The 26,487-nt window shown below is 37.9% G+C and overlaps 3 protein-coding genes across 8 annotated transcripts in view; 1 reads left to right on the forward strand and 2 right to left on the reverse strand.

The window, feature by feature from the left end:
• LOC112562569 lies at nucleotides 1-22,324 on the reverse strand. 3 transcript variants are annotated; one of them, XM_025235870.1, is made up of 9 exons: nucleotides 22,067-22,301; nucleotides 21,515-21,583; nucleotides 20,744-20,943; nucleotides 20,596-20,640; nucleotides 12,674-12,761; nucleotides 12,243-12,370; nucleotides 11,327-11,885; nucleotides 11,030-11,215; nucleotides 1-640 (listed from the first exon to the last, which is right to left on the reverse strand). In XM_025235870.1, exons 1-9 carry the CDS (start codon nucleotides 22,101-22,103, stop codon nucleotides 393-395), a joined length of 1,560 nt encoding a protein of 519 aa, XP_025091655.1. In that variant the 5' UTR covers nucleotides 22,104-22,301; the 3' UTR covers nucleotides 1-392. The 3 variants fall into 3 exon arrangements, with proteins under 3 accessions (XP_025091655.1, XP_025091657.1, XP_025091656.1); XM_025235871.1 differs by lacking the exon at nucleotides 1-640 and adding an exon at nucleotides 10,146-10,746 and having other exon boundaries at nucleotides 22,067-22,324; XM_025235872.1 differs by lacking the exons at nucleotides 12,243-12,370; nucleotides 12,674-12,761; nucleotides 20,596-20,640.
• On the reverse strand, nucleotides 1,880-4,958 carry LOC112562571. Of its 3 annotated transcripts, none has more exons than XM_025235879.1 (6): nucleotides 4,652-4,958; nucleotides 4,384-4,448; nucleotides 3,601-3,800; nucleotides 3,365-3,497; nucleotides 2,933-3,060; nucleotides 1,880-2,574 (listed from the first exon to the last, which is right to left on the reverse strand). In XM_025235879.1, the coding sequence occupies exons 2-6, from the start codon at nucleotides 4,418-4,420 to the stop codon at nucleotides 2,164-2,166; spliced, it is 909 nt and encodes a 302-aa protein (XP_025091664.1). In that variant the 5' UTR covers nucleotides 4,421-4,448; nucleotides 4,652-4,958; the 3' UTR covers nucleotides 1,880-2,163. The 3 variants fall into 3 exon arrangements, with proteins under 3 accessions (XP_025091664.1, XP_025091663.1, XP_025091661.1); XM_025235878.1 differs by having other exon boundaries at nucleotides 4,384-4,441; nucleotides 4,652-4,957; XM_025235876.1 differs by having other exon boundaries at nucleotides 4,384-4,486; nucleotides 4,652-4,956.
• LOC112562563 overlaps nucleotides 8,452-26,487 on the forward strand; it is a 22,371-nt gene continuing 4,335 nt past the window's right edge. The window contains exons 1-4 of one of the 2 annotated variants that reach the window (XM_025235862.1): nucleotides 8,919-8,974; nucleotides 25,080-25,145; nucleotides 25,945-26,129; nucleotides 26,207-26,339. In XM_025235862.1, the coding sequence (XP_025091647.1) occupies nucleotides 25,109-25,145; nucleotides 25,945-26,129; nucleotides 26,207-26,339 (355 nt within the window). In that variant the 5' untranslated portion in view covers nucleotides 8,919-8,974; nucleotides 25,080-25,108. Of the gene's footprint in view, nucleotides 8,975-25,079; nucleotides 25,146-25,944; nucleotides 26,130-26,206; nucleotides 26,340-26,487 lie in introns of both variants that reach the window. The other variant, XM_025235861.1, reaches the window with a different exon arrangement.

Here is a 26,487-nt window from a genome sequence, read left to right on the forward strand (position 1 = left end):
CACAGTAACTACTTTTATTTTTCAGACGATCGATGAGAGAAAAAACTCGGACATATTGTTTAGTAATCGAAGCGATACCTTTTGAAGCAAGAGACTGAGTGAAGGTGAACTAGCAATGGCGTCTTTGAAGTTTCGTATACAGAGCAATTAAAAGCAGCAAAGATTGATTACTCTTACAACAATGCTCCCAAGAAGTTTTATTAGTAACCTCCATCCTCATATTTATATTTATTTGTCTAGTAAAACTCGCCATGGAAAGTATTGCTTTACAGCTATCCAACAAAAAAGCTTAATGTTAAAAGAGTAATCGAGTTACACGATCTATGATATTTTTTTCTTGTGCTCTGTCCACGATATTTAATTCTTTCTGAGACGGAAATGTCAACAGACTCTTAAATGTCATACTGACAAATGAAATAAGCCTGAGTATCACAACTGAAGTCGTGTAATGACACTTGAGGAAGATATATTCGTGCCCAAACACAATCTTCTTCTTTGCCAGGTTCGGGCTGGTTTGATTCCCAAAGTGGAGATGATAACGGAAGAGGGGTTCCGTCTGTCCAGACGAAGGTGTGGTTAGAATCGACGTCGTTTGCTCCAACCATGAAATAGTAGCGGCCATGATGCAACGTGCCGTTATCTGAACGAATCAACAGAATCATCGTCATACTCAATATAGAGGTTCATGTAGACATTAGTCTACCCCCACTCTACATTTTGTCTTACTCCGATAATCGTCACCTTTACCGAGCCTCACTCTCTGCCATCCTACACTGTTATGTAACTACATTTATGGTAAATTAATCGTTTCTTTAGAATGCCACAAAATGTACATGTCAAAAACAAACAATAGTTTTTGTATCTTCTATTTACTGATATTCTTACATATAGCATACTCAAGTGAAATCTGTTTTTCTCTCATTTACTGTTTTTTTACCTGTACAAGGTGAATAAATGAATAATGACTTGTTATAGTATATGTGCGCGTGTATACGTGTGTATTTTATTTGTTGCATTCACATTTTAGTTGATATTGAACATTTGCACGGAATACTTTTGACTTTACTCGCTTTAAAAAGGCTTCGGATGTATTCAGGAAGGAATTCTCTCTCTCTCTCTCTCTCTCTCTCTCTCTCTCCTCTCCCACCCCCATCCCCAGCTTCAATCCATTTTCCTAGAATGCACACTATAGTAAATCAGCTAATGTTCATCTACATTTGATAAAACTCATATTTACGTAAAAATGTAGGTATAAAATTTAAATACAAGTTAGTCTTAAAGACAATGGAAACGAAGAAATCTTTTTACGTGCTTTAAGATCCTGTTACTGCGATACTTCTGTGATAATTGTTATTACATTACCCTTAGACTGCGATATGTATATGTTACGTACTCTTAGACTGTATAACTGCCATCCGCAGTCGCTCCACGTCAAGATCAGGTAACTTGAGGTCAAACAGGTGAGCGCCATCTTTCCGGCAGGTAGTGTTGGCAGCAACATAGTTCGCTTCGTAAGATGAAACCTTCAGGCAGCTCTCTAAATGCCACATGTAGCCATCTTTTTGTAGACATCTGTGCTCTGCATCACAAGAAATACAAGAATAAACATTAAGACTACTACTACTATTACGACGACGACGACGACGACGATGATGATGATGATGATTGATGGATTGATGATTGATTGATTGATTGATGATGAATATGATGATGATGAGTAGTAGACATACCGTCTTCCCGTGCTTGGCGTGAGCGAATGTGTTCTACTATCTGGCTGACGTTGTCTACCTGTGACATAAATTTTCCCTCCATCGCTGAAAATTTTTCCTCAAATGCAAACATCCATGTGTCGGTCTTGAATCTGAGGTTTTTCAACTCTTGACTTACGTTTTCTTGATTTACATCCACATAATTTCTTAAGTCAGAAATCAGCTGATCGAACTTTCCCTCCAATCTGGATATCTCGCTTCCTACAGTTTGTTGCAGATTATCAAGTCCAGTCTTGCTCTCTGTCTCCATTTTCTGCATTTGCGTCTCGACAAGCTTCAGTGACTGGCTTATGTTGGTCTCAAAACTATTTTCTGTCTCCACAATAGCTGTGCGTATTTCAGCCAAGCTTTCGTTCAGTTCAACACGAGTGTCTTCACTCACGTTCCTCACATTCTACAAGATTCTTTTCAACTCCTTTTCTAAGTTCTCGACTTTATTCAGGCAAATATCACTTTTTGACAGAAGATTAGCCAGATGAGCTGTCGCGGCCACAGCATTCTGATTGCATCCCAACTCCTGAAAATTGCGGACATTCCTGGTAAAGTCGGGGGCTTGCTGCTGAAGTTGTGAAAAAGTGTGAAAGGAGACACTTTGCATAGTCATGACCTCGACCTTCTTCTGTGTATGCACCTGTAAGTGTGCACGTGACCTTAGCGGCGACTGGTCGTCAAGACAACAGAAATCGGGGGCTAGGCAGTCCACCTGACAGGAATATTCGCCAGGGTCCGCCGTGTCGGCAGGTACATCTAGGTAAAAATACTCATGTTCAAACCCATCGCTGCTTAGCCTGTGACCTGCTGGATCCTGTAAAGATAAAATTACAACATTTGTCTGTCTTTATTTAGTGAAAGACGGCTGTAGACCTGCAAACAAGTTCACCGTAAATAAGCGCCCACACACACACACATAGATACATAGTCTCTATCGTTCACTACTACTTAGGTACGTCTACAAACATCGAAGAAAGTGAATAGAAATCTAACATTAATTTCCGTTTCAAACGTATAAAACATGCGTCAAACATAAAAAGTTTTTAACTGTAAAGGGGTCACTCGAGTTTTAAATCTCATTTGAACGCGTCTAGTATACATTCAAATGCTCTCAATGTTCTTCTCTTTATTATTTATTAACGGTCTTCACATTTCATACTGCTTTCATTTACCGTCCATACTGCAGAAACAGGTGGAAATCCAAGTGTTGTAACGTTACCACAGGTCAGGCGAAAAAAACTGCTCTCTGGCAATTCATTTTTCATTACGATTAACTTCGCGTCGGTTGTTTCAGGGGGTTCTATAGAAAAAATTAATTAAAATGAACGAAATAGTACATTCACACATTGAACCAGTAAAACTGGCTGTATGCCTGATATAAAGAGACGGACAAGTGAGTTGGTTTTAAAGCTAAAAAGTTGTAATTTTCTCTCTCAACATGCCATGTTTATAATTTTCAACTCGATTACAAAACGAGGGGGAAAGCTGTTAATAGTGTGTGTTCTTTCAATCTTCGTCAGCTTCTTTTTGTATCTATCCATCCATCCGTCTACTCTAACCATGTTTTTTCTTCTGTTTTTCTTACCTGGGCTTGTGTTAAATACCTTTAATGACAAGTCGGATTGTATTTATGAGTCTTTTCTCAGCAAGGTGGATTTCCACTTGGTATCTTCCAAGATCATCTGACGTGAGGTTGCTCAAAGTCACTCTCCCGTCATGCCCCACGACTAGACGACCCTACACAGGTCGTAAAAATAACAACAGAGATTGTATCACAGAGATAAGTGTCAATAAATACATGTATTAATCAATACATAGATCAATCAGGCCATCTAGTTACCTCAAACATTCCCGTGGCAGGTACCGAGACGCTCGCCAGAGTTTCTTCTCCGTGAAACACAAACGCGTCAAGAACAGTAACTTGAGGGTTTGGTTCATTCAGTATCAGGTTACTTCCCTTGCACTTGTGAAATATTTTGCCTGTGTCTTCTGCACGAGAGGGATTTACGAACATTCCTTTCAAGCTGGTCACCGAGAAACCTGAATAAGGATAAAGTGTAAAGGACTATTACGATATTACATTAAATGGGAAATATTCTTAATGAGTGTGTAGGGCTAGTTATTATTGAGAAGAAGGGTTCATAAACTAAGTAAAACCAATGTCTACGTTTATGTTCAGTAAACGTGTACCATAAATATGAAAGTTGTATTTATAACATGAAATTTTGTTGTATTGTTATTACTTTTATTATCAGTCTCTCTTTTAAGCGCACAGGAACATTTGTTTTAGATTATCATCAGTAACAATGAAAAGATCGGAATAATAAATAGAAGTCAAAGATCTAAAGCAACAGCAGCACAATATCGTCAAGTAAACAATTGTCACAAGCATGTCCAAGCCCTGTAAATTGCCAACATTCACAACCAATAAAATTAAATAACACTAGAGTGAAAGATTCTTTCTCCAGGTTAACAATAATGAAGTACACTGCATCTGATGATGTTTTGTAACATCCATCCACGTGCGACTGACGAGGACATATTAGACAAGTGTTAACTACAACAACCTCAAGGCTTAACAAAGTTCAAATGAAGAAGAAATTTTTTTAAAAAAAAGGCTCACCATAGATGAAAATGAGAAGAAGCAGTCTCAGCGCCATTGCTGCTGCCAGGTGATGTGCCTGTTGTCTTGTCGATGAAAACACAGTGCAGTTTCTTACAGGTTTCTTAAGATGATAAACATGTTAATGTGTCAATCACAATGGACATTTGTGACACTCGCCAAGGTCTATGTTAGTTTTTACATATCTTGTAACATGTATAACTAACATTCAAGTCAGTGTGTGTGTGTGTACGTGTGAGTGAGAGAGAAAGTCTTACTGGCTACTTACAAATTATCGTCGAGTGCAGACCGAACAACCTTGTCATCAACACTAGTCGTCGTCAACCTCGTCAATTCGCCTGCTGTCGTCGCTGTCTGCGCCGCGGTGATGTTGGCCAGAGGCTTTTTATAGCGTCTTGGACTCGAATCTCGCACGGTGATCACGGAACTGTTTCTACATCCGTATATCCAATTTTTGTTGTCGGTTTATTTTTGGAAGTTCGTCTTAAGAATGTGTTGCTCTCAGTTATTTTAAACCACTATTCTACAGTATCATACTAACACTGTGTGATTGCATGTATACCTCCTTTTTATCGAGGTTTGTTGGCCTTCAAACTGTAACATAAACAACTTCATTCTCCATCTATCTTCTCAGGCAGGTTGAAGGCCATCAGATCTTTCTGGTAATATTAAACGCCTGGCAAGTTTCCAGATAAACTAACTGAACTTCTGTATTTCACGAAGTCCTCTGGTCGTTTCATGCAATCTACTAACCACCGCAGTTACTCCCAGATGTTCATCCTTACGACCAGTAACAACGGGGATCACAATAACTAGTGTTAATCCAGGGATATATGTATGTCTGGATGTACGTACATATTTATGTTTGAATGAATGGGCAAAACGAGAAAAAAAAAGTGAGCGTGGGCTTGCATTTGGTAAACTTATTCATTGCTCTAATTTATTATAAAATATTGCAGCACATAAGCAATGCTCGTGCATGATTTTGTAGATCATTGAAATAGTCAAGCAGCCGGACTACAGATAGATATATAGTTGGCACACACACACACAGACTAGCTTTCTCTTCCTCTCGTCTGTCTGAGATTCTTTATCAACCTCTTTTTCTCTCTCTTCCTCTTTTACCCCCATCTCCTCTATTTCTACCCGCTCCTAGCCACCCTCCACCTCACATCCTATTTTGTTTTCCAAGAATGAGTCGCTGTCCTTGACCTGAACTCGTTTCTACGCAGTTTTAACTGTCACGGCCACCATCACCGACTCGGTGCAACTGTTCTATGCACGAAGAGTTCAGTGTCAGATTGTTGGTGGGGAGGGTGTGATGTCCGCCAGCCACTGAAATGTAGAATCTAAGTGTCAAACTTGAACGAAACTTTTGTTATCGTTTTTACTTATTTCGCTAAGTAGTCTGCTACTTTAATGGTTGCTTTATGGTTCAGTATTGTCAATATTAAGGCGGCCCGGTGGCGCAACGGTTAGCGCTGTTAGCGCCTGTCACCAATACAGTGAAGGCTGGTTGCCCTGAGTTCATTTCTCATCTCGGGCATGCTGTTCTTTCTCTGCACGTGGCATCTGTTTACAGGGCTGGCCGCCCTTCGCCAAGGACGGTCCCAAGCCCGGCTGAAAAAGGAGGAGGGTTGGGCGTGGGGCCAGCACCCCCACCCCGTAAAAACAAATCCTTGCTACCGAAACATCGACAACAGTTAAGACTGTAGTCGATGGCCTATGCCCCAGGAGGGGTGAAAGGGCCAAAAAAAAAAAAAAAAAAAAAAAAAAAAAATTGTCAATATTGTTGACAGTATCGCTGTCAGATGTTTGCCTGTGTCTACGTTGACATGTTACGCAGTGAAACCTAGCCGGATCGTTTTTCACCTTAAAAGTTACTTTCACGAACATTTATACTGGGAAAAACAATTTCTAAATAGAATTTACTGTAATAATAATAGTAATAATAATAATGTATAAAACTGCCTTCATATGCCTGATATTCAATTATTTTTAAATTTTTCTACATTGACCATTGCTGATATCGTATTACACCTACATCTGCAATACCACAACCACACAGGAAGTGTTTACATCAGCCAGTTGCCTGCATCCACATACATTTTCTGGAACCCGCTCGGCATTTCTCGCAAGAAGTCCGGGGCTGTGGGAATGTATATAAAACTCTCTAGAAATGTTTTTCAAGTGATGATTATCTTAGAAGTGTTCTTTTACACATTTTAGGTAAACAGAAATTGCGGACTGTTGGAAATACAGCGATCACAACTCTGTTGGCTGGTTTGTCGGTCTGTCAGCCTGTCTGTCAAAGGTAAGTATGTTTATTTCGATGATTTACGAGCTCGTGATTAATGTTTATTGTACTCTTATAGAAGATTAGTTGAATATTTCTGCGGTCAGATTCACTTCACTGTACTGTTTCACAATGAGAATCAAATGCTTAGTCTCCCAGCAAGTAAGGCAAGGATGTAGGAACACCTTGAGAGAGGTTCTCACCCTACAATCTATAAATAGCCTCTTGTGAGCATGGCAGGACTTGCAGACAGAACCGCAACCAAGACTGCGACAGGAGGAGAGGAAGAGACAAAGCTTGCGACAAGCATAGTTTTCTTTGAAATTAAAGAAGGAAAAAAATTCTTATCGTCTGCACTGCACAGTATTGTAAATTAAGAAGTTTGATTGTTCACTATGGTATTTAAGCTGAGTCGTTTAAACTGTCGTTTATAAAACCCTCTTGTTTAGTTAGCGAATGTAACAGAACTCATCACAACTGATAACAAAGAAGTAGAGAAATTACATACCTTGGTAGTCTAGTAACAACGGATGTAGATACAGAAAAGAATGTGAGGAACAGACTCATCAAAGAAATTTGTAAGTCCAAATAGCTAAGCGTGGTTGGCCAAAAGAAGCATGGCAAAGGTTAGTAGAACGACAACCAAAGGACCCAAAACTGTCCTGGAACAACATGGCTAAAGTTGCTGCTGATAGACAAAAATGTAGGTCTCTAGTGGATGCCTTATATGTGCTGCAGTAGGTACAAAGAAGAGCAACTTTTACGTGTTGCACCAACATTTAGTTAGGTTTTATGTCAATAATCCAACTGTAATAACGGAGAAAGAAAAATCAAACTGCCAATGTCTGGGTTTTTTTCTCCGGTTTACAGATAGGCACGCGCAGCTTCCTGCTTCACCCACCAAATATGCTCGTGAGATATAACTTACAAAACATATCTGCACATTATATTATTATTTGTTGAGTTACCACATCTCCAGTTACAAGTGTGTTAACCATGTGTCTGTTCACAAGAGGTCACATTCTGCCGCATCCAAGACAAAATGGCGGCAACATCGCTTCTCGTCACTCTCATGATGATGATGATGTCGATTTGTAATGCGCAGGTATCCATTCCGAAGAATGCTCATTGCGCAGAAAAAAAGAACAAGGGAAGAACAAATAAAGTGAACAAATATATAAAATACCAGGAAAAGTAAAAAAATATAGACAGAAGTGTTTCTTGGTAGTTTAAGACTGGTTTGAAAGAAAGAGATGGGTTTTAAGTTTTTTGCGGAACATGGTCATCTGGGGTAAGTGTTCTTTACTCTCATCTCACACTGTAGCTGAAATAAATCTCCACTTCTACTCGATCGAGACTGATAAGTGTTGATTTTCTATGACAGCTAAAAGGCGGGAATCGAGTATCGGGAAGGGACTCATATATTTTAGTATTTACCAGACACCGCTGCTCCCATTATTCTGCCTTCATGGGGAGGTATACCCCTGTTACACAAAGCTGCCTTTCTTGAGAATCTGATTACAGTTACATCTTCTGCACTTGTATATACGATAACGTTTCAAGAATGAATTAATCGGGGAAATATTTCTGTACTGACAAAACCGATCTGAAGAATACTTATTTCGTCGTTAAATGAAACCGATATAATTTGGGCATTATCCATTATCTAAGTACAAAAATAGAAATGACATGAACACATGAACAACGGCTATATGGTAACAATTTTAGATTCATGTAGCATTGGTTTAATTAGGTATCATTGTTGTAATATCCCCATACATACAGCAAGTACACATAATTATACATGTTTCGGTTAGGACCTGCAGACAGTTAATCACATGTACATAATCATATTTAGTAATATATATATATATTTAGTTGCTGCTATAATCACATCTCTTTAGTAAAACCTGCACAAGATGGATTATATTAATATTTATGTGGTATTTAATCTACTGCCTGATATATATATATACGTTTTTAGAAAATATAAACATCATCACGTTTGTCGTACGAGATTGATAATAGTGTGAACACATGCTTACTCATTACATTTTATCAAAATTAAATGTACAACACTGTTATCTTCTATCTTCGGGTCCCCTGGCAGCCTGTTTAGGAGGAATAAGCGTGCATACCGCGGAGACGAAGGAAACAGATATCAGCATCGTTACACAGTGCAAGGGAAGTAACCTGACAATACATGAGCCCTATCCACGGGTTACCGTTCGTTACGTGTTTCGTGGAGGAGAAACTCTCGCCAGTGCGTCTGTACCGGCCACCGGAAAGCTTGAGGTAAGTCATAAAGTGTTTTTATTGCATATATTAATTTGTTTATTATCCATTAGTGGAAAACATGAATTAGAAATAGTTTTAGTGTTTATTTACATCTACAATCCCCCGGAGAGCTTTAGTGACAGAAAGTTAGAGGCGAGAGATGAAAACTGTTGTCAGCTTTAATACCAGTTTTAAAAATAAGTTACTGAAGTTCACAGAAAGATTCTACAGGTATGGAAATGCAATTAACAGACTGCAATAGTAGTTTGTGGAGATTTCTCACAGATCAGTTTATGCTTGTCTACAGTCTGTTAGCAGCAGTCAACACTAACATTGTGTAGTTACGTGAAACCCTAGTTTCCTTCTGTTTTAGGTCTACTAGTTTCTTTCATAAACTGTAATTAAAAGCTGCTGCTGAAGAAAGTTACAAAATCCTCTTCATGTAGACACATAATTCTCCTTGAAGAATGTATTTTGCCTGTTCTCAGCTTTATTTTTCCAATCTTTGTTTTGTGTTGTATTGAAATATGAAAAAATTAATACAGATATAAAAAATAGAAGAATAAAAGATACTAATGTAAGCAGGTGCTTTCAAGAGAATACTTGAAGTGGGAGTGATTTATTTGTGTATTATGCATGCATAAATATATTATAGCCACCTTCACATCAATAGAACAATCGATAAAATTGGAGATCAAAGAACCTTGGAAGCAGAGGATTGGGTCGGTAGCGCCAGTGACCACAATTCTGTCTGTCTCTCTCATGTACTCGTTTGGTATTCCCCTCCCTTTCTATCTCCATGGCAAAATCTCTCATTATACTGCATTTTTACTATCAATGTATTTACGCATATAATACAGTTTTATTTTAACGGTCCTCTTACGTTTATAATGAATATCTTTCGGAGTATGACATGTGTATTACAATTTTATTTTGCCACGTTACATTATAATAGCTATACTAAGATAAACAAGGCATAAAATTCATATTTTAAAGAATCAGTTAAGAACTTCACTAGGAAATTCTCTCATCCATAAAATATGGACAAGGTCTTACCATTTGATTCAACCAAGGAAAAAAAATTTACAGCTTTTTGTTTTTTGTAAATATTTTGAGCTGTTTAACCCATCAAAACAAAACAAAACACAGTAACTACTTGCATTTTTCAGACGATCGGTGAGAGAAAAAACTCGGATATATTGTTTATTAATCGAAGCGATACATTTTGAAGCAGGGGTTGAGTGAAGGTGAACTAGCAATGGCGTCTTTGAAGTTTCGTATACAGAGCAATTAAAAGCAGCAGACACAGATTGATTACTCTTACAACAATGCTCCCAAGAAGTTTCATTAGTAACCTCCATTCTCATATTTATATTTATTTGTGTAGTAAAACTCGCCATGGAAAGTATTCCTTTACATGGCAGCTATCCAACAAAAAAGCTTAATGTTAAAAGAGTAATCGAGTTACACGATCTATGATTTTTTTTTTCATTTTGCTCTGTCCACGATATTCCTTTCTGAGAAGGAAATGTTAACAGACTCTTAAATGTCATACTGACAAATAAAATAAGCCTGAGTATCACAACTGAAGTCGTGTAATGACACTTGAGGAAGATCTATGTGTGCCCAAATACAATCTTCGTCTTTGCCAGGGTTGGGCTGCTTTGGTCCCCAAAGTGGAGATGATAAGGGAAGAGGGGTTCCGTCTGTCCAGACGAAGGTGTGGTTAGAAGCGATGTCGTTGGCTCCAACCATGAAATAGTAGTAGCCACGAATCGACGTGCCGTTATCTGAACGAATCAACAGAATCATCGTCATACTCAATATAGAGGTTCATGTAGACATTAGTCTACCCCTACTCTTCATTTTGTCTTACTCCAATAATCGTCCCCTTTCCCGAGCCTCACTCTCTGCCATCCTACACTGTTATGTAACTACATTTATGGTAAATTTGTAAATTGGTAAATCTACATTTTTTTACGTGCTTTAAGACCCTGTTACTGCGATACTTCTGTGATAATTGTTATTACATTGGTCTAGATCCTTAGACTGCGATATGTATATGTTACGTACTCTTAGACTCTATAACTGCCATCCGCAGTCGCTCCACGTCAAGATCAGGTAACTTGAGGTCAAACAGGTGAGCGCCATCTTTCCGGCAGGCAGCTTTGGCAGCAACATAGTTCGCTTCGTAAGTCGAAACCTTCAGGCAGCTCTCTAAATGCCACATGTAGCCATCTTTTTGTAGACATCTGTGCTCTGCATCACAAGAAATACAAGAATAAACATTAAGACTAGTACTACGACGACGACGACGACGACGATGATGATGATGATGATGATGATGATGTGGCTCAGTAGTAGACATACCGTCTTTCCGTACTTGGCGTGAGCGAATGCGGTCTACTATCTGGCTGACGTTGTCTACCTGTGACATAAATTTTCCCTCCATCGCTGAAAATTTTTCTTCAAATGCAGACATCCACGTGTCGGTCTTGAATATGAGGTTCCTCGCATTCTCCAAGATTCTTTTCAGCTCATTATCCAAGTTCTCGACTTTATTCAGGCCAGTATCGCTTTTGGATTGAACGTTAGCCAGATGAGCTGTCGCGGCCACAGCATTCTGACTCCATCCCAACTCCTGAAAATTGCGGACATTCCTGGTAAACTCGGAGGCTTGCTGCTGAAGTTGTGAAAAAGTATGAAAGGCGACACTTTGCATACTCATGACCTCCACTTTCTTCTGTGTATGCACCTGTAAGTGTGCACGCGACCTTAGCGGCGACTGGTCGTCAAGACAACAGAAGTCAGGTGCTCGGCAGTCCAGGTGACAAGAGTATTCGCCAGGGTCAGCCGTGTCGGCAGGTACATCCAGGTAAAAGTACTCATCCTCAAACCCGTGACTGCTTAGTGTTCGACCTGCGGGATCCTGTAAAGATAAAATGACAATATTTGTCTGTCTTTACTTACTGAAGGACGGCTGTAGACCTGCAAACAAGCTCAACATAAATAAGCACGCACGCACACACATACACACAGACACACAGTCTCTATCATTCACTATTACGTACATCTGGAAACATATAAGAAAGTGTGTAGATTTTCTAACATTAATTTAAATTCAAAACGTACAAAACAGTCAAACATAAACAATTTAAACTGTAAAGGGGTTACCCGAGTTTTATATCTCATATGAGCCACAGTCTTGTATACATTCAAATTCTCTCAATGTTCTTCTCTTTATCACTTGTTAACGGTCTTCACATTTCATACTGCTGTCATTTACCGTCCATACTGCTGAAACAGGTGGAAATCCAAGTGTTGTAAAGGTACCACAGGTCAGGCGAAAAGAACTGCTCTCTGGCAATTCATTTTTCATTACGAATAACTTCGCGTCGGCTGTTTCAGGGGATTCTATTTAAAAAAAAAATAATTCAAATGAGCGAAATAATACATTCACACATTGAACCAATAAAACTGGTTGTATGCCTGATATAAAGAGACGGCCACTTGAGTTGGCTTTAAAACTAAAAAGTTTTAATTTTCTCTTTCAACATGCCATGTTTCTAATGTTCGACTCGATTGCAAAACAAGGGGGAAACTTGTAAATAATAATTGTTCTTTCATTCTTCGTCAGCTTCTTTTTGTATCTAGCCATCCATCCGTCTAACCCATGTCTTTTCTTCTGTTTTTCTTACCTGGGCTTGTGTTAAATACCTTTAATGACAAGTCGGATTGTATTTATGAGTTTTTTCTCAGCCAGGTGGATTTCCACTTGGTATCTTCCAAGATCATCTGACGTGATGTTTTTTTTTTTTTTTTTTTTTTTTTTTTTTTTTTTTTTTTTTTTTTTTTAAGTTTTTTTTTTTTTTTTATTTCATAATACTTAGATACACCAAACAGATACAAATAAATATACAATATTTAACATCGTAGGAAAAAAAACAACCACAAACGCACAAGGCACAGTCAAAAAACAAGTCATGCAACACAGTATGCGCACACTTCCATGTCAACCCCATATGAATGTAAGTTAAGCACTTCTCTCAAGCCCTGAAGCAAAGCATGACAGTAACAAGAAATTACATCCAACAATCATGTGACCTAATACCTCCGCACACACACATATTTAAAAACACTTTCCAGAAATGTGCAGTTTGTTCTAGCATAAATCAAAATTTGAATGACACAAAAAAACTGCAACCATATTGTTCTCACAAAAACTTATTTCTCCTTTGTACAAAAAAAAAAAAAAAAAAAAAAAAAAAAAAACCTATCACAAGGTTCACAAGTTCAGCAAATGTATACAGTATATCAAAAGCTTTAGAAAAAAAGCTGAAAACAATTGTTCAATCTAGTCATTGCACGACAGTACCTACACCCTCACTATGTAGGAATGTTTATAATAGAAATTCACAAATTTATTTAATCTCGAGGCAACAGCCAACAAACTGTTATTCAGAGCAATAATAGCAAGACCCATTTTTATTCACATCAGCTAACAATGAAGAATCAAAATATTTTCTATATAAAAACAGCAAATTTATTTTTTTTTTTTAAACCATGAAATATCACGCAAATTGTTCAGTTATACTAAACTTGTGAAACTGTACAGGCCAAAGTAATTTGGTTCAGCACAAAGTACAGTCTCTCTCAAAGCAGAAGTCTTTTACACTTTGCCTTCAGACATTATGACTACAGATGCTACGAGGAAAATTTTCCAACCTGAGTGAAATGCAAATCTTCCCCATGCAATCTCACAAACAAACAAACAAACAAAAAAAAAAAAAAAAAAAAAAAAAGCGCATTTATACAAATGGCTGATAATCAAACAAGTATTTACATATTTTAACAGAACTTCCATCTTCATTGGTTGCATACCACCGACTGCAAAACACTTTCCAGAAATGTGCAGTTTGTTCCAGCATAAATCAAAATTTGAATGACACAAAAACTGCAGCCATATTGTTCTCACAAAAACTTATTTCTCCCAAGCCCTAAGCGCATTTATACAAATGGCTGATAATGAAACAAGTATTTACATATTTTAACAGGGAAGCAAGACAGATAAAGAATGTGAAAAGAAAGACTAACTAGACTATTAAAGAAAGTGTTGTGGAGACTGCCAAATGTTGGCAGTAAAGCACGAAATTAAGACAGAATGGATAAAAAATTGCACCAAAAATGTAAATGAAAACAGATAAAGGACACCTGAGGCTTAACACAGTTTTAGCAGTTAAACACATGGTTGATGACGTTGCCAATGGAAGTAACAGTAAGCAAGACTGTACATTTGTTCTACACCTTGAGAAAACATAAATAAACAAACAAAAAAAACAACAAACAAAAAAAAAAAAAAAAAAAAAAAAAAAACCACATAAATTTACAAAAACAAAACAAAACAAAACTATGGATTGTCACAAAAACACAAACACAAAAGAGGGAGGAAGAGGAATGTGGAAAAGAACAGGATTCGCAGGCTTTTCATTAGACCACAATGTAAATGCATTCTCACTTAAAAAAAAAAAAAAAAAAAAAAAAACAGACAGAAACATTCAATGTGTGAAGAAAAGCTGCTCATATGGTATCCATTTTAGTGCAAAACATTCTGGCTTACTATTTATTGTGTAATAATATTTTTCTACATGATATCTTTTTTTATTTCCAATACAAATGAGTTCACATTTAGATGAATATTGAAACATTTGCACCGGTAAATATAAAACTTTGCCATAATTAGAATAAGGCTGAATATCTTATCTGTCATAAGCTCATTTTGGACTCCAAATAGTATTAACTGTTTCTTTACTTCTATCTGCTCACAATGAGCACATTTTTCTTTTAACTTAGTAAAGAGATCATTCCAAAATTTTTTAACAATAATACAATCAAAAAACAAGTGTTCTATAGATTCCCTTGACTGATTGCAGAAGGTGCAAAGATCTGAATCTCTAAGTTTTATTTGATATAATAGTGTGTTTGTAGCTAAAACACGATGCAGAATACGATATTGAAACCACTGAAGTTTTGTATCCATTGTAACAATAAAAGGGTGAGCAAATATTTGTCCCCACTGAAGGTCTGGAAAAACTTTTTCCCATTTTCTAATGCATGTAGGAGGCGTCTGTGGACACAACAGTTTATTATATATACCTTTTGTGCCTTTTTTATGCTTGTTTATGGCTAACAGTGGTGCATAGCATGTAGTATTTCTATCTGATTGTTTCCATAAGTGACCAATCTTTCTTTTATATCTGACATGGCCATGATTCTACTGTAATACTCGAGAAAGTTTATATTTTTGCCATGTATTTGTTGGAATATTTCAAATTTCATAGGTATTCCATTATTATCAAGTAAATCCCCAATTTTCATAATATTACAGTTTAACCATTTTTCTACTGTTTTTTGTGTATCATTTTTGGACAGAAAAGTATTAAAAAATAACGGTTCATGCAGAAATTCTGTAAGTGACAAGGGGGTAAATCTAATGCAAAAGTCAGAAAAATAGCGAATACATCTTTCCAAAACACATTTGTTTCAGCAATATTTTCCAGAAAGTATCCTCCATACTGTTGAAAATTTAAAATCTGTGGATGAATTGAATTCAAAAGGTACTTCCAGCCTGCATTTGATGTACAAATCTTCCTTATCCATGTCAGCTTGAGTGCATTATGAAAAGCATTGATATCCATTACCTTTAGTCCCCCTTCTGAGTATTTCCTGATAACAGTGGTTTTTTTAATTTTGTGAATTTCTTCTTCCAAATGAACTCAAAGGCTGACTGACTAATTTTCTTAAGAATATTCTTACCAGGACAGGGAAGAGTAATAAATAGATGAGTAAATAAAGACAGTATAAGGGATTTGAATACAGCGTTTCTCCCTATTGGTGTGAGATCTCTCGCCTTCCATTCCATCATAATCCTGTGCATTTTAGTAAAATTCTTTTGGTAGTTAATATTTATCACAGCTTCAAGGTCTAGAGAAAAAGTAATACCAAGAACTGTAAATGTTTCGGGATTCCATTGAATTTTTAATTGAGTCATATAGCGTGTCAAGCAGCCTCGATTAATACCAATCCAAATTGCAGCAGTTTTATCAAAGTTAATATTGAGACCTGAAAACAGAGCAAACTTCTCCAATTCCCAAACAGTTGCTTCAAAAGATTCTTTAGATCCATCAAGAAACAATGACATGTCATCAGCAAATTGTGACACTAGGAATGATTTGCTTCCCACAACTATACCTTTAATATCAGCATTATCTCTAAGTAGAATGGAGAGAATTTCCGCACATATAAGGAAGATATATGGCGAAAGAGGATCGCCCTGTCTGCAACCTCGTTCTATACGAAAACGTCGAGAGACACAGCCATTTACAATAAGGCAAGATTCTGCATCTTTATAAAATACATTTACCCACCGTAAAAGATCTGGTCCAAAATTAAACAGTCTAAGGGCTTTCTGAATAAATGAGTGTGCAATGGAATCGAAAGCTTTCTCAAAGTCCACTAGCAGTAGCAAACCTGGCTTCCGCTGTAACTGAGTATAGTATAATATATCATATACTAGTCTAATATTATCTGCAGTCGATCTTCCTTGCATAAAACCTCTCTGATCCTCGTGAATAATAGATGGCATAACTCGCTTTATTCTCTGAGCTATACAGGCTGAGGCAATTTTATATGACACATTTAATAAAGAGATTGGGCGCCAATTTTTTAACAGATGTTTGGGTTTGTCTCCTTTTGGTATTAGTGTTATAACCCCCTGTCTCTGTGTTACAGATAAACTGCCCATTTTGAACCCCTCATTTAATGATCTTATTAGAAATATTCCTAAATCTTTCCAAAAGAATTTGAAGAACTCTACTGGGAAACCATCATTTCCAGGGCTTTTATCATTCTTCATTTCTCTAAGAGCTCTGCATGCTTCTTTTTCTGTTATTAAACCTTCTAATTCATTCTTTTCATCTTCAGTTAGTATTGGGAAGTTATTTTTCTCCAGACAGTTTGGCTTAAACTCCATTAATTCAGACTCCTTACTTCTATACAATTCTCTATAATATGCTTCACATTCTTCTGTAATCAGTTTTTGATCGCAAAGGATTTCCCCATTTTCTTTCTCTATTGTCTTCATTAATTTACTTACAAAATGTCTTTTCTCTAAATTACAGAAGTATTTAGAATTTTTTTCTCCTTCGAAAATCCATTTTGCTTTCGATCGTATCCTCAATCCTTCAACTCTATGTTCCCTAATATTCTGTAGTTCATTTTGCAGTGCTACAAGCTGTAATGTGGAGTCTTCAGTCATGTTTTCTTCTATGTTACTTATTTGTTGTTTTAGCTCTTTCTCTCTTGTAATCTGCTTCTTCTTTTTGGCAGATGCATAAGCTATACTGGCTCCCCTAATCTGTAAAAGTAACATTTCAAAAAAAAGTTGATCACTTATTTGGAGGTGAAGATCAGAAGGAGAAATGGAGTCCAGTGATTCACGACAATATGGTAAAGCTGCATATTGTTCTCTAGTCTCGCTAATGACCTTCTTGGCTAATTGTATGTACTCCTCATCTTTAAGAAGGGATTTATTAAACTTCCAGAATGTCTTGCATTTTCCATGATTTTTTCCTAGCTGAAGTGATAACATTATAGGGGAATGGTCAGATCTATAAGATGGTTCTATTTTTGCTGAAGTAACTTCCCGGCTAATGTTTCTGATATCAGAAAGAAGTCTAACCTAGCCTGTTGTAGTGGGTGTCTCTTGCGCCAAGTGAAACCTTTAGTCTCAGAATGCATCTCTCTCCAAATATCAACTAGATTAAACTCTTCAATAATGTTTTTTACTATTTTCCTCGAATTGGGATTATTTATTCTTTTATAGTTGCAATAATCAAGAGTTGGGTTTAACACCAGGTTCCAATCACCAGTCATGATGACATAGACTTTTTCTCGATTATGCAGCTTTTCTTTAAGTTCACTGTAATAAGCTGGACTATCAGTATTTGGGCCATGAAGGTTAACTAGCAGATAATCAGAGTCATCAATGCACACTTTTAAAATCATAAAGTTTCCAGCTGGATCATTGTATAGATCTTTGTATTTGTATTCGAAGTTATTATTGATTAATATTGCCAGACCCTTAGCGTTTGAACTGTGAGAATTAAAGTAAACATCATATCCCCATTTTGCTTTGACAATATGTTCTATTTTTTTAGTAAAATGAGTTTCTTGAATACAGTATACGTTGTATTTTTTTTCTTTAAGGAAATGGAGAATATCATCTCTTTTATTCGGGTCTCCCAAGCCTCGACAATTCATAGAACATATAGTTAACTTATCCATTATTTTTAATTAGGAAAGAAAAAAAAAAAAAAAAACAAAAAAAACCAAACAAACAAACTAGACTGCCCAAAGAGTCATAATTAGACTGTTTCCTCTTCCGAAAGTAAAAAGTAACAAAGTACAGAACAACAACATGTAACAACAAACAAAAAAGCTGGCACGGTGGCGCAGCAAGGCCACAGCATTTTGCCATGAGCGGTATTCACAGATGTATTGATGTCGATGATGTATACTGTTACAGAAAGGGATGACATAAAGGTCCCACTATGTTTACGTCGGTGAGCTTTTTGCTGTGCATAAGCGCTACCTTTATTTACGGCTGCGTACTTTTTCTTGATGCGAGTACATGGGAGGGGGGAAAGAAAGCACACTCAATTCTAAGTAGTAAGAATTCGTGCAGTTTAGAATTTAAATGCGCTAATAACTGTCTCTTACTTTTTTATTTAATAGAGAGAATCTCAAAGGGTGGGCTATTTAAAAAAAAAAATAATAATAATAAAAAAAAAAAATAAATAAATAAAAAAAAAAAAAAAAAAAAAAAAAAAAAAAGGTAACCATCCTTGGCTCTGCGTATTCCTACTAGCTTCTTCACTCCCTTATTAAGGTCTCAAAGAGTACAGAACATATATATATAAGAAAGTTACTTACCAGTACACACTGGTTTTGAGGGGAAATCACATATATCCATGAATTTTCAGTTTCTACATACGAATGTCTACTGCTTTTTGTCATTAGTATTTCACAATTACACAGGCGGATTATCCAATGTTCTGCTTGTGTTTTCCACATCAATGTTGCTCACATCACTTGCGGCTGGCTGCTGTTCCTTGTTAGCGTCATGCTGATGGACATCTGTCTCTAACACAGGTTTCGGCGCATGTACCCAGGTAGTTGAAGGCGTCGAATAGGTGGTAGGGGAGAAGTGGGAACGTGACGGTGAGGCCCCATGACGGTCGTCCCCCATCCGTCCTGACCTCTGATGGTGTTGTCTTTGGTCTTGCTGCCGTCGTTGCTCCCCCTGACGATATCTCTGTTGTCTATTTGGTTCCCTGCTTGGTCGCTGTTGCTGTCTTGTAACCCCCACCAGTTTCTTCTCTATGGGGTTGGTGTCTCCGTTCTTGATTTCCATTATGGATAGGTCTATTAGTTTAACGAATAAACGACCTCCTGCCGCTGACCAGGCATCTAACACTCCATCGTGTTGCCGCAGACGATTTAGTCTTTGTACATTTAATTTAGTCAGGTCTTCTGTGATGACAACATTTGAGCCCTTAAGTTTATTTCTTGTTTTGATCACCTGATCTCTGTCCTTGCGCGACACGAATTTTATGATCACTGGTCGAGGTTTGTTTGTCGTCACTCTCCCCACTCGATGAAGTGTTGAAATTTTGGCACTATCAATATCTCTCAAACCAAGCACATTCTGAATCATATGCAGTATTTTTTTTTTCACATTCTGCAGGTGTTTCTTCTTTTCTGTCTCCCTGTATCCCGAACACACGTATGGATTCACGTCGTGAGTACTGTTCCAGCACGTTGATTTGTTCCTTCTGCTCTGCACATTGTATTCTCAAACTTTGTGATTCTTCCTCCAAGCTGTTTACTTGGTTTTGCGTTTGTTCTAAGATTTGTTTTAGCAGATCGTTTTCAGTTCTTAATTCAACAAAGTGCTTGTAAGAATTTCTAATTTTTTATCAATTTGCTCAGCAAGTGAACATCTGCTGTTTTCTATCAGTTGTTTCATCGAATCGGTCGTTTTCTGTAAGGCCTCGAGTCTTTCTACAATAGCAGCATTGTCACCTTGTTTGACGACAAAGGCCTGTGTAAGTAGCGTTTGTTGCCTGTCTCTAGACTGCGACGGCCTACCTTTTTTGGACTTACTATCCGATCTCTCACGAAGACGGCCTGTTCTCTCTTCTCCGTCCGTTATTTTGGAGCTTTCCATCGCACTTTCTTCAGAACTTGAAGCCTTCTTTCTTTTTTTGTCCTTTTGTTTCATTGAGGCCATAACCTGGCCCGTGTTCACCAAAGCTTAGAGTTGTTTACGAAGTCGGCAGAAGCAGAACTCACCACGTCTCACAATCAGTTATTCTTTTGTAACACAGCGGGCGCAGAAACACAGCGGGCGCAGAAATCTTTCATTTGTACATTCCCTGATTCTTTTTTACTATTTTTTACTATTTTTTAAACATCTTCAACATCGATTGAAGCCGGTTTAGGGAAAATTTTTTCTCCCATACACAGGAGCATGTCCGTCAGCCATGCTGAACATCGCTCACCCACCCATCTGACGTGATGTTGTTCAAAGTCACACTCCCGTCATGCCCCACGACTAGACGGCCCTACACAGGTCGTAAAAATAACAACAGAGATTGTATCATAGAGATAAGTGTCAATAAATACATCTATTAATCAATCCATAGATCAATCAGGCCATCTAGTTACCTCAAACATTCCTGTGGCAGGTACCGAGATGCTCGCCAGACTATTTTCTCCGTGAAAAACAAACGCGTCAAGAACAGTAACTTGAGGGTTTGGTTCATTCAGTATCAGGTTACTTCCCTTGCACTTGTGAAGTCTTGTGCCTGTGTCTTCTGCCTGCGAGGGATTTACAAACATTCCTTTCAAGCTGGTCACCGAGAAACCTGAATGAGGATAAAGTGTCAAGGAATATTACGATATTACATTAAATGGGGAATTTTTTTAATGAGTGTGTAGGGCTGATTATTATTGAGAAGAAGGGTCCATAAACTAAGTAAAACCAATGTCTGCTTTTATGTTCAGTAAACGTGTACCATAAATATGAAATTTGTATTTATAACATGAAATTTTGTTGAATTTTTCTCGCTTTTATTATAGGTCTCTCTTTTAAGCTCACAGGAACATTTGTTTCAGCTTATCATCAGTAACAATGAAAAGATCGGAATAATAAATAGAAGTCAAAGATCTAAAGCAACAGCAGCACAATATCGTCTAATAAACAATTGTCACAAGCATGTCCAAGCCCAACATTCACAACCAATAAAATTAAATAACACTAGAATGAAAGATTCTCTCTCCAGGTTAACGATAATGAAGACCACTCACATCTGATGATGTTTTGTAACATTCCATTCACGTGCGACTGACGAGGACATATCAGGCAAGTGATAACTACAATAACCTCAAGTCTTAACAAAGTTCAAATGAATAAGAAATTTAAGAAAAAAGGCTCACCATAAATGAAAAAGAGGAGAAGCAGTCTCAACGCCATTGCTGCTCCCAGGTGATGTGGCTGTTGTCTTGCTGATGAAAATATAGAGCACTTGCTTACAGGTTTCTTGAAGATTGTTAGTGTGTCAATCACAATGGACATTTGCGACACTCACCAAGATCTATGCTAGTCTTTACATATCTTGTAACATTTATAACTAACATTCAAGTCAGTGTGTGTGTGTGTGAGTGAGGATGTGCGTGTGTGTGTGAGTGAGAGAGAGAGAAGGAAATAATAAACGAGCGAATGATATTATTTAGGCCGTCAACACTATATTACAAGGGCCGGATGAACGCCTTACAGTGCATACAGACATAAAGCCACATAATCTTCTCAATCATTTACTCAGCAGAGTTACACAGATGTAACGCCTTAAAACGACTGGTGTAAAATGTTCAGTGAAATATGTGCAGCGGCCTATGTGCAGTTTCACCAACTTTACAACATACCGCACGGACATACAGACAAACTGACTGACCTTATGTGTCACGCAGACAGTCTTACTGGCTACTTACAAATTATCGTAGAGTGCAGACGGAACAACCTTGTCATCAACGCTGCTCGTCGTCAACCTCGCTAATTCGCCTGCTGCCGTCGCTATCGCCGCGATGATGTTGGCCAGAGGCTTTTATAGCATCTTGGACCAGAATCTCGCGCGGTGATGACGGAAGTTTCCACATCTGTTTTTCTTTATTTTTTGGAAGCTCGTTTTACGAATGTGCTGCAGTTATGTTAAACCCCTCTTCTACAGTGTTATATATTAACACTGTGTGATTGTATGTATACCTCCTTTTTATCGAGGTTTGTTGGCCTTCAAACTGTAACATAAACAACTTCATTCTCCATCTATCTTCTCAGGCGGGTGGAAGACCATCAGATCTTTCCTGCCACTGGTAATATTAAAAGACCTCGCAAGTTTCAAGATAAACTAACTGAACTTCTGTATTTCACGAAGTCCTCTGGTCGTTTCATGCAATCTACTGACCACCGCAGTTACTCCCAGATGTTCATCCTTACGACCAGTAACAACGGGGACCAGAATAACTAGTGATAGGGATATATGCAGTGTTCTCCATAGGAATGGGAATCCCATGGGAATCCCATGGGAAACGTCCCATGGGACGGGATGGGATGGGATGGGACAGCACACATTTGTATTTCCCATGGTAGTCGATCCTTGATATTGTAAAATAAATTTACGCTGAAATTTGCATTGTCAGACTTTTTAAGCACAGGAAAAATACTTTTTTATTCCAGTTTCATTATGCCATGACTTTGTTAACATGTGTGCAATGTGCAGTGTTGTCCATAGGAATGTTATTACCATGGGAATCCCATGGGAAACGTCCCATGGGATTGGATGGGATGGGACAGGCATAAATTGCCATGGGATGGGATGGGATGGGATAGAAAATATGTCCCATGGACAACCCTGGATATATGTATGTCTGGATGTACGTACATATTTATTTTTCAATGAATTGGCAAATCGGGGAAAAAGTGAGCGTTGGGTTGCATTTGGTAAACTTATAGTTCTAATTTATTATTAAGTATTGCAGCTTTGAAGCACTGCTCGTGCATGATTTTGTAGATCATGGAAATAGTCAAGCAGCTGGACTACAGATAGAAATGTAGTACACACACACCCTCACAAACTAGCTTTCTCTTCCTCTCCTCTCTCTGCGATTCTTTATCAACCTCTTTTTTTCTCTCTTCCTCTTTCATCCCCATCTCCGCTATTTCTCCCCACTCCTGGCTGCCCTCCACCTCACATCCTATTTTTTCCAAGAATGTGTCGCTGTCCTTGACCTGAACACGTTTCTACGCAGTTTTAACTGCCATGCACCACATCAGCGACTCGGTGCAACTTTTCTTTCTATGAAGAGTTCAGTGTCAGGTTTTTGGTGATGTCCGACAGCCACTTAATGTAGAATCTAAGAGAGTAAGCCTGTCAAAGTTGAACGGAACATTGTTATCGTTATTACTTATTTCGCTATGTAGTCTGCTGACTTAATGGTTGCTATATGGTTCATTATTGCCAATATTGTCGACTCAGTATCGCTGTCAGATGCCTGCTTGCGTTGCCTTTGTGTACTTTGACATGCTACACAGTGATACCTAGCTGGATCGTTTTTTCACCTTATAAGTTATTTTTACAAACATTTCTACTGGGGCAAACTAATTTCTAAATAAAATTTCTTGTAATAATAATATATAGCATTGACTTTCTAGGTCTGACATTCAGCTATTTTTTAATTTTTCTATAAATTGACAAATGGTTGGTTGTGCTGTTCTCATGTTACAACTACATCCGCAATACCACAACTGCAACCGAAGTGCTTACGTCAGTCAGTTGCCTGCATCCGCATACATTTTGTGGAAATCCGGGTCTGTGGGAATGTATGTAAAACTCTCTACAAATGTTCTTCAATTGATGCTTATCTTAGAAGTTTTCTTTTACACATTTGTGAACAGAAAGTGCGCACTGTTGGAAATACAACGATCACAACTGTCTGTCTGTTGGTCGGTTTGTCGGTCGGTCTGTCGGTCTGCCTGTCTGTCTGTTTGTTTGTGACGCGTACTTATGTTTATTTCGATGACCTACGAGCTCGTACATAATGTTTATTATAAAAGATTAGTTGAATATTTCTGAGGTCAGATTCACTTCACTTCACTGTACTATTTCACAATGAGAATCAAATGCTTAGTCTCCCAGCAAGTAAGGCAAGGATGTAGAAACACCATGAGAGAGGTTCTAACTCTACAATCTATAAATAGCCTCTTGTGAGAATGGCCTGACTTGCAGACAGCACCTCAATCAAGACTGCAACAGGAGAGGAAGAGACAAAGCTTGCGACAAGCATAGTTTTCTTTGAAATTAAAGAAGGAAAAAATTCTTGTCATCTGCACTGCACAGTATTGTAAATTAGGAAGTTTGATTGTTCACTATGGTATTTAAGCTGAGTCGTTTAAACTGTCGTTTATAAAACCCTCTTGTTTAGTTAGCGAATGTAACAGAACTCATCACAACTGATCACAAAGGAGTAGAGAAATTACATACCTTGGCAGTCTAGTAACAACAGATGTAGATACAGAAAAGAATGTGAGGAACAGACTAATCAAAGAAATTTGTAAGTCCAAATCGCTAAGCGTGGTTGGCCAAAAGAAACATGACAAAGGTTAGTAGAACGACAATTAAAGGACCCAAAACTGTCCTGAAGGTCTCTAGTGGATGCCTTATATGTGCTGCAGTAGGTATAAAGAAGAGCAACTTTTACGTGTTGCACCAACATTTAGTTAGGTTTTATGTCAATAATCAAACTGTAATAACGCAGAAAGAAAAATCAAACTGCCAATGTCTGGGTTTTTTTTCTCCGGTTTACAGATAGGCACGCGCAGCTTCCCACTTCACCCACCAAATATGTACGTGAGATATAACTTACAAAACATATCTGCACATTATATTATTATTTGTTGAGTTACCACATCTCCAGTTACAAGTGTGTTAACCATGTGTCTGTTCACAAGAGGTCACATCCCGCCGCATCCAAGACAAAATGGCGGCAACATGGCTTCTCGTCACTCTCATCTGGGGTAAGTGTTCTTTGCTCTCATCTCACACTGCAGCTGAAACAAATCTCCACTTCTACTCTACCAAGACTGATAAATGTTGATTTCCTATGACAGCTAAAAGGCGGGAATCGAGTATCGAGAAGCGACTCATATATTTTTGTATTTACCAGACACCGCTGCTCCCATTATTCTGCCTTCAATGGAGTATACCCCTGTTACACAAAGCTGCCTCTCTTGAGAATCTGATTACAGTTACATCTTCTGCACTTGTGCATACGATTCCTTTTCAAGAATTAATTAATCCGGGAAATATTTCTGTACTGACAAAACCGATCTGAAGAATATTTATTTCGTCGTTAAATGAAACCGATATAATCTGGACATTATCCATTCTCTAAATACAAAAATAGAAATGACATGAACACATGAACAACGGCTATATGGTAACAGTTTTAGATTCATGTATCATTGGTTTAATTATATATCATTGTTGTAATATCCGCATACATACAGCAAGTACACATATACATGTTTCGGTTAAGACCTGCAGATAGTTGGTCACGTGTACCGTATTTATTTATATATAGTTGCTGTTATAATCACATCCCTTTAGTAAAACCAGCACAAGGTGCACTATATTAATATCTATGTGGTATTTAATCTACTACCTGAGATATTTATATATACTTCTTTAGAAAATATAAACATCATCACGTTTGTCGCACGAGATTGATAATAGTGTGAACACATGCTTACTCATTACTTCCATTATAACTAAATGTACCCAACTATCATCTTCTATCTTCGGGTCCCCTGGCAGCCTGTTTAAAAGGAATGAGTGTGCATACCGCGGAGACAAACGAAACAGATCTCAGCATCGTGACACAGTGCAAGGGAAGTAACCTGACACTGCACGAGGCCACTCCACGAGTTACTGTTCGTTACGTGTTTCGTGGAGGAGAAACTCTCGCCAGTGCGTCTGTACCGGCCACGGGAAAGCTTAAGGTAAGTGATAAATAAAGAAGTAAATGGAAAAGTTTTGGTATATCTCTTATTTTTAAATATTTCTCCTTTTTTCACAGGGCCGTCTGATTGTGAACAGCGATGGACGAGTGACTCTGACCGACCTGAAGTCACATGACCTCGGGACGTACGGTGTGGAGGTGCAACTGGCTGAAGACAAGCGAATACACAGCATCGGACTGGTCGTCAGGGGTAGGAAAAATAAGCGGGTAGACAGAGTTGAAATGCAGAAAAAAAAGGATGTATATCATATAGCATTGGGCTGGTCGTTAGAGAAATCGTGTCACACGACAGTTTTGTTTGCGTGACCGGCGGCAATGTTAGCTAAACAAAACATGTA

This window comes from Pomacea canaliculata, linkage group LG4, assembly GCF_003073045.1.
Source record: "Pomacea canaliculata isolate SZHN2017 linkage group LG4, ASM307304v1, whole genome shotgun sequence".
In the NCBI taxonomy this organism is placed as follows: Eukaryota; Metazoa; Mollusca; class Gastropoda; order Architaenioglossa; family Ampullariidae; genus Pomacea; species Pomacea canaliculata.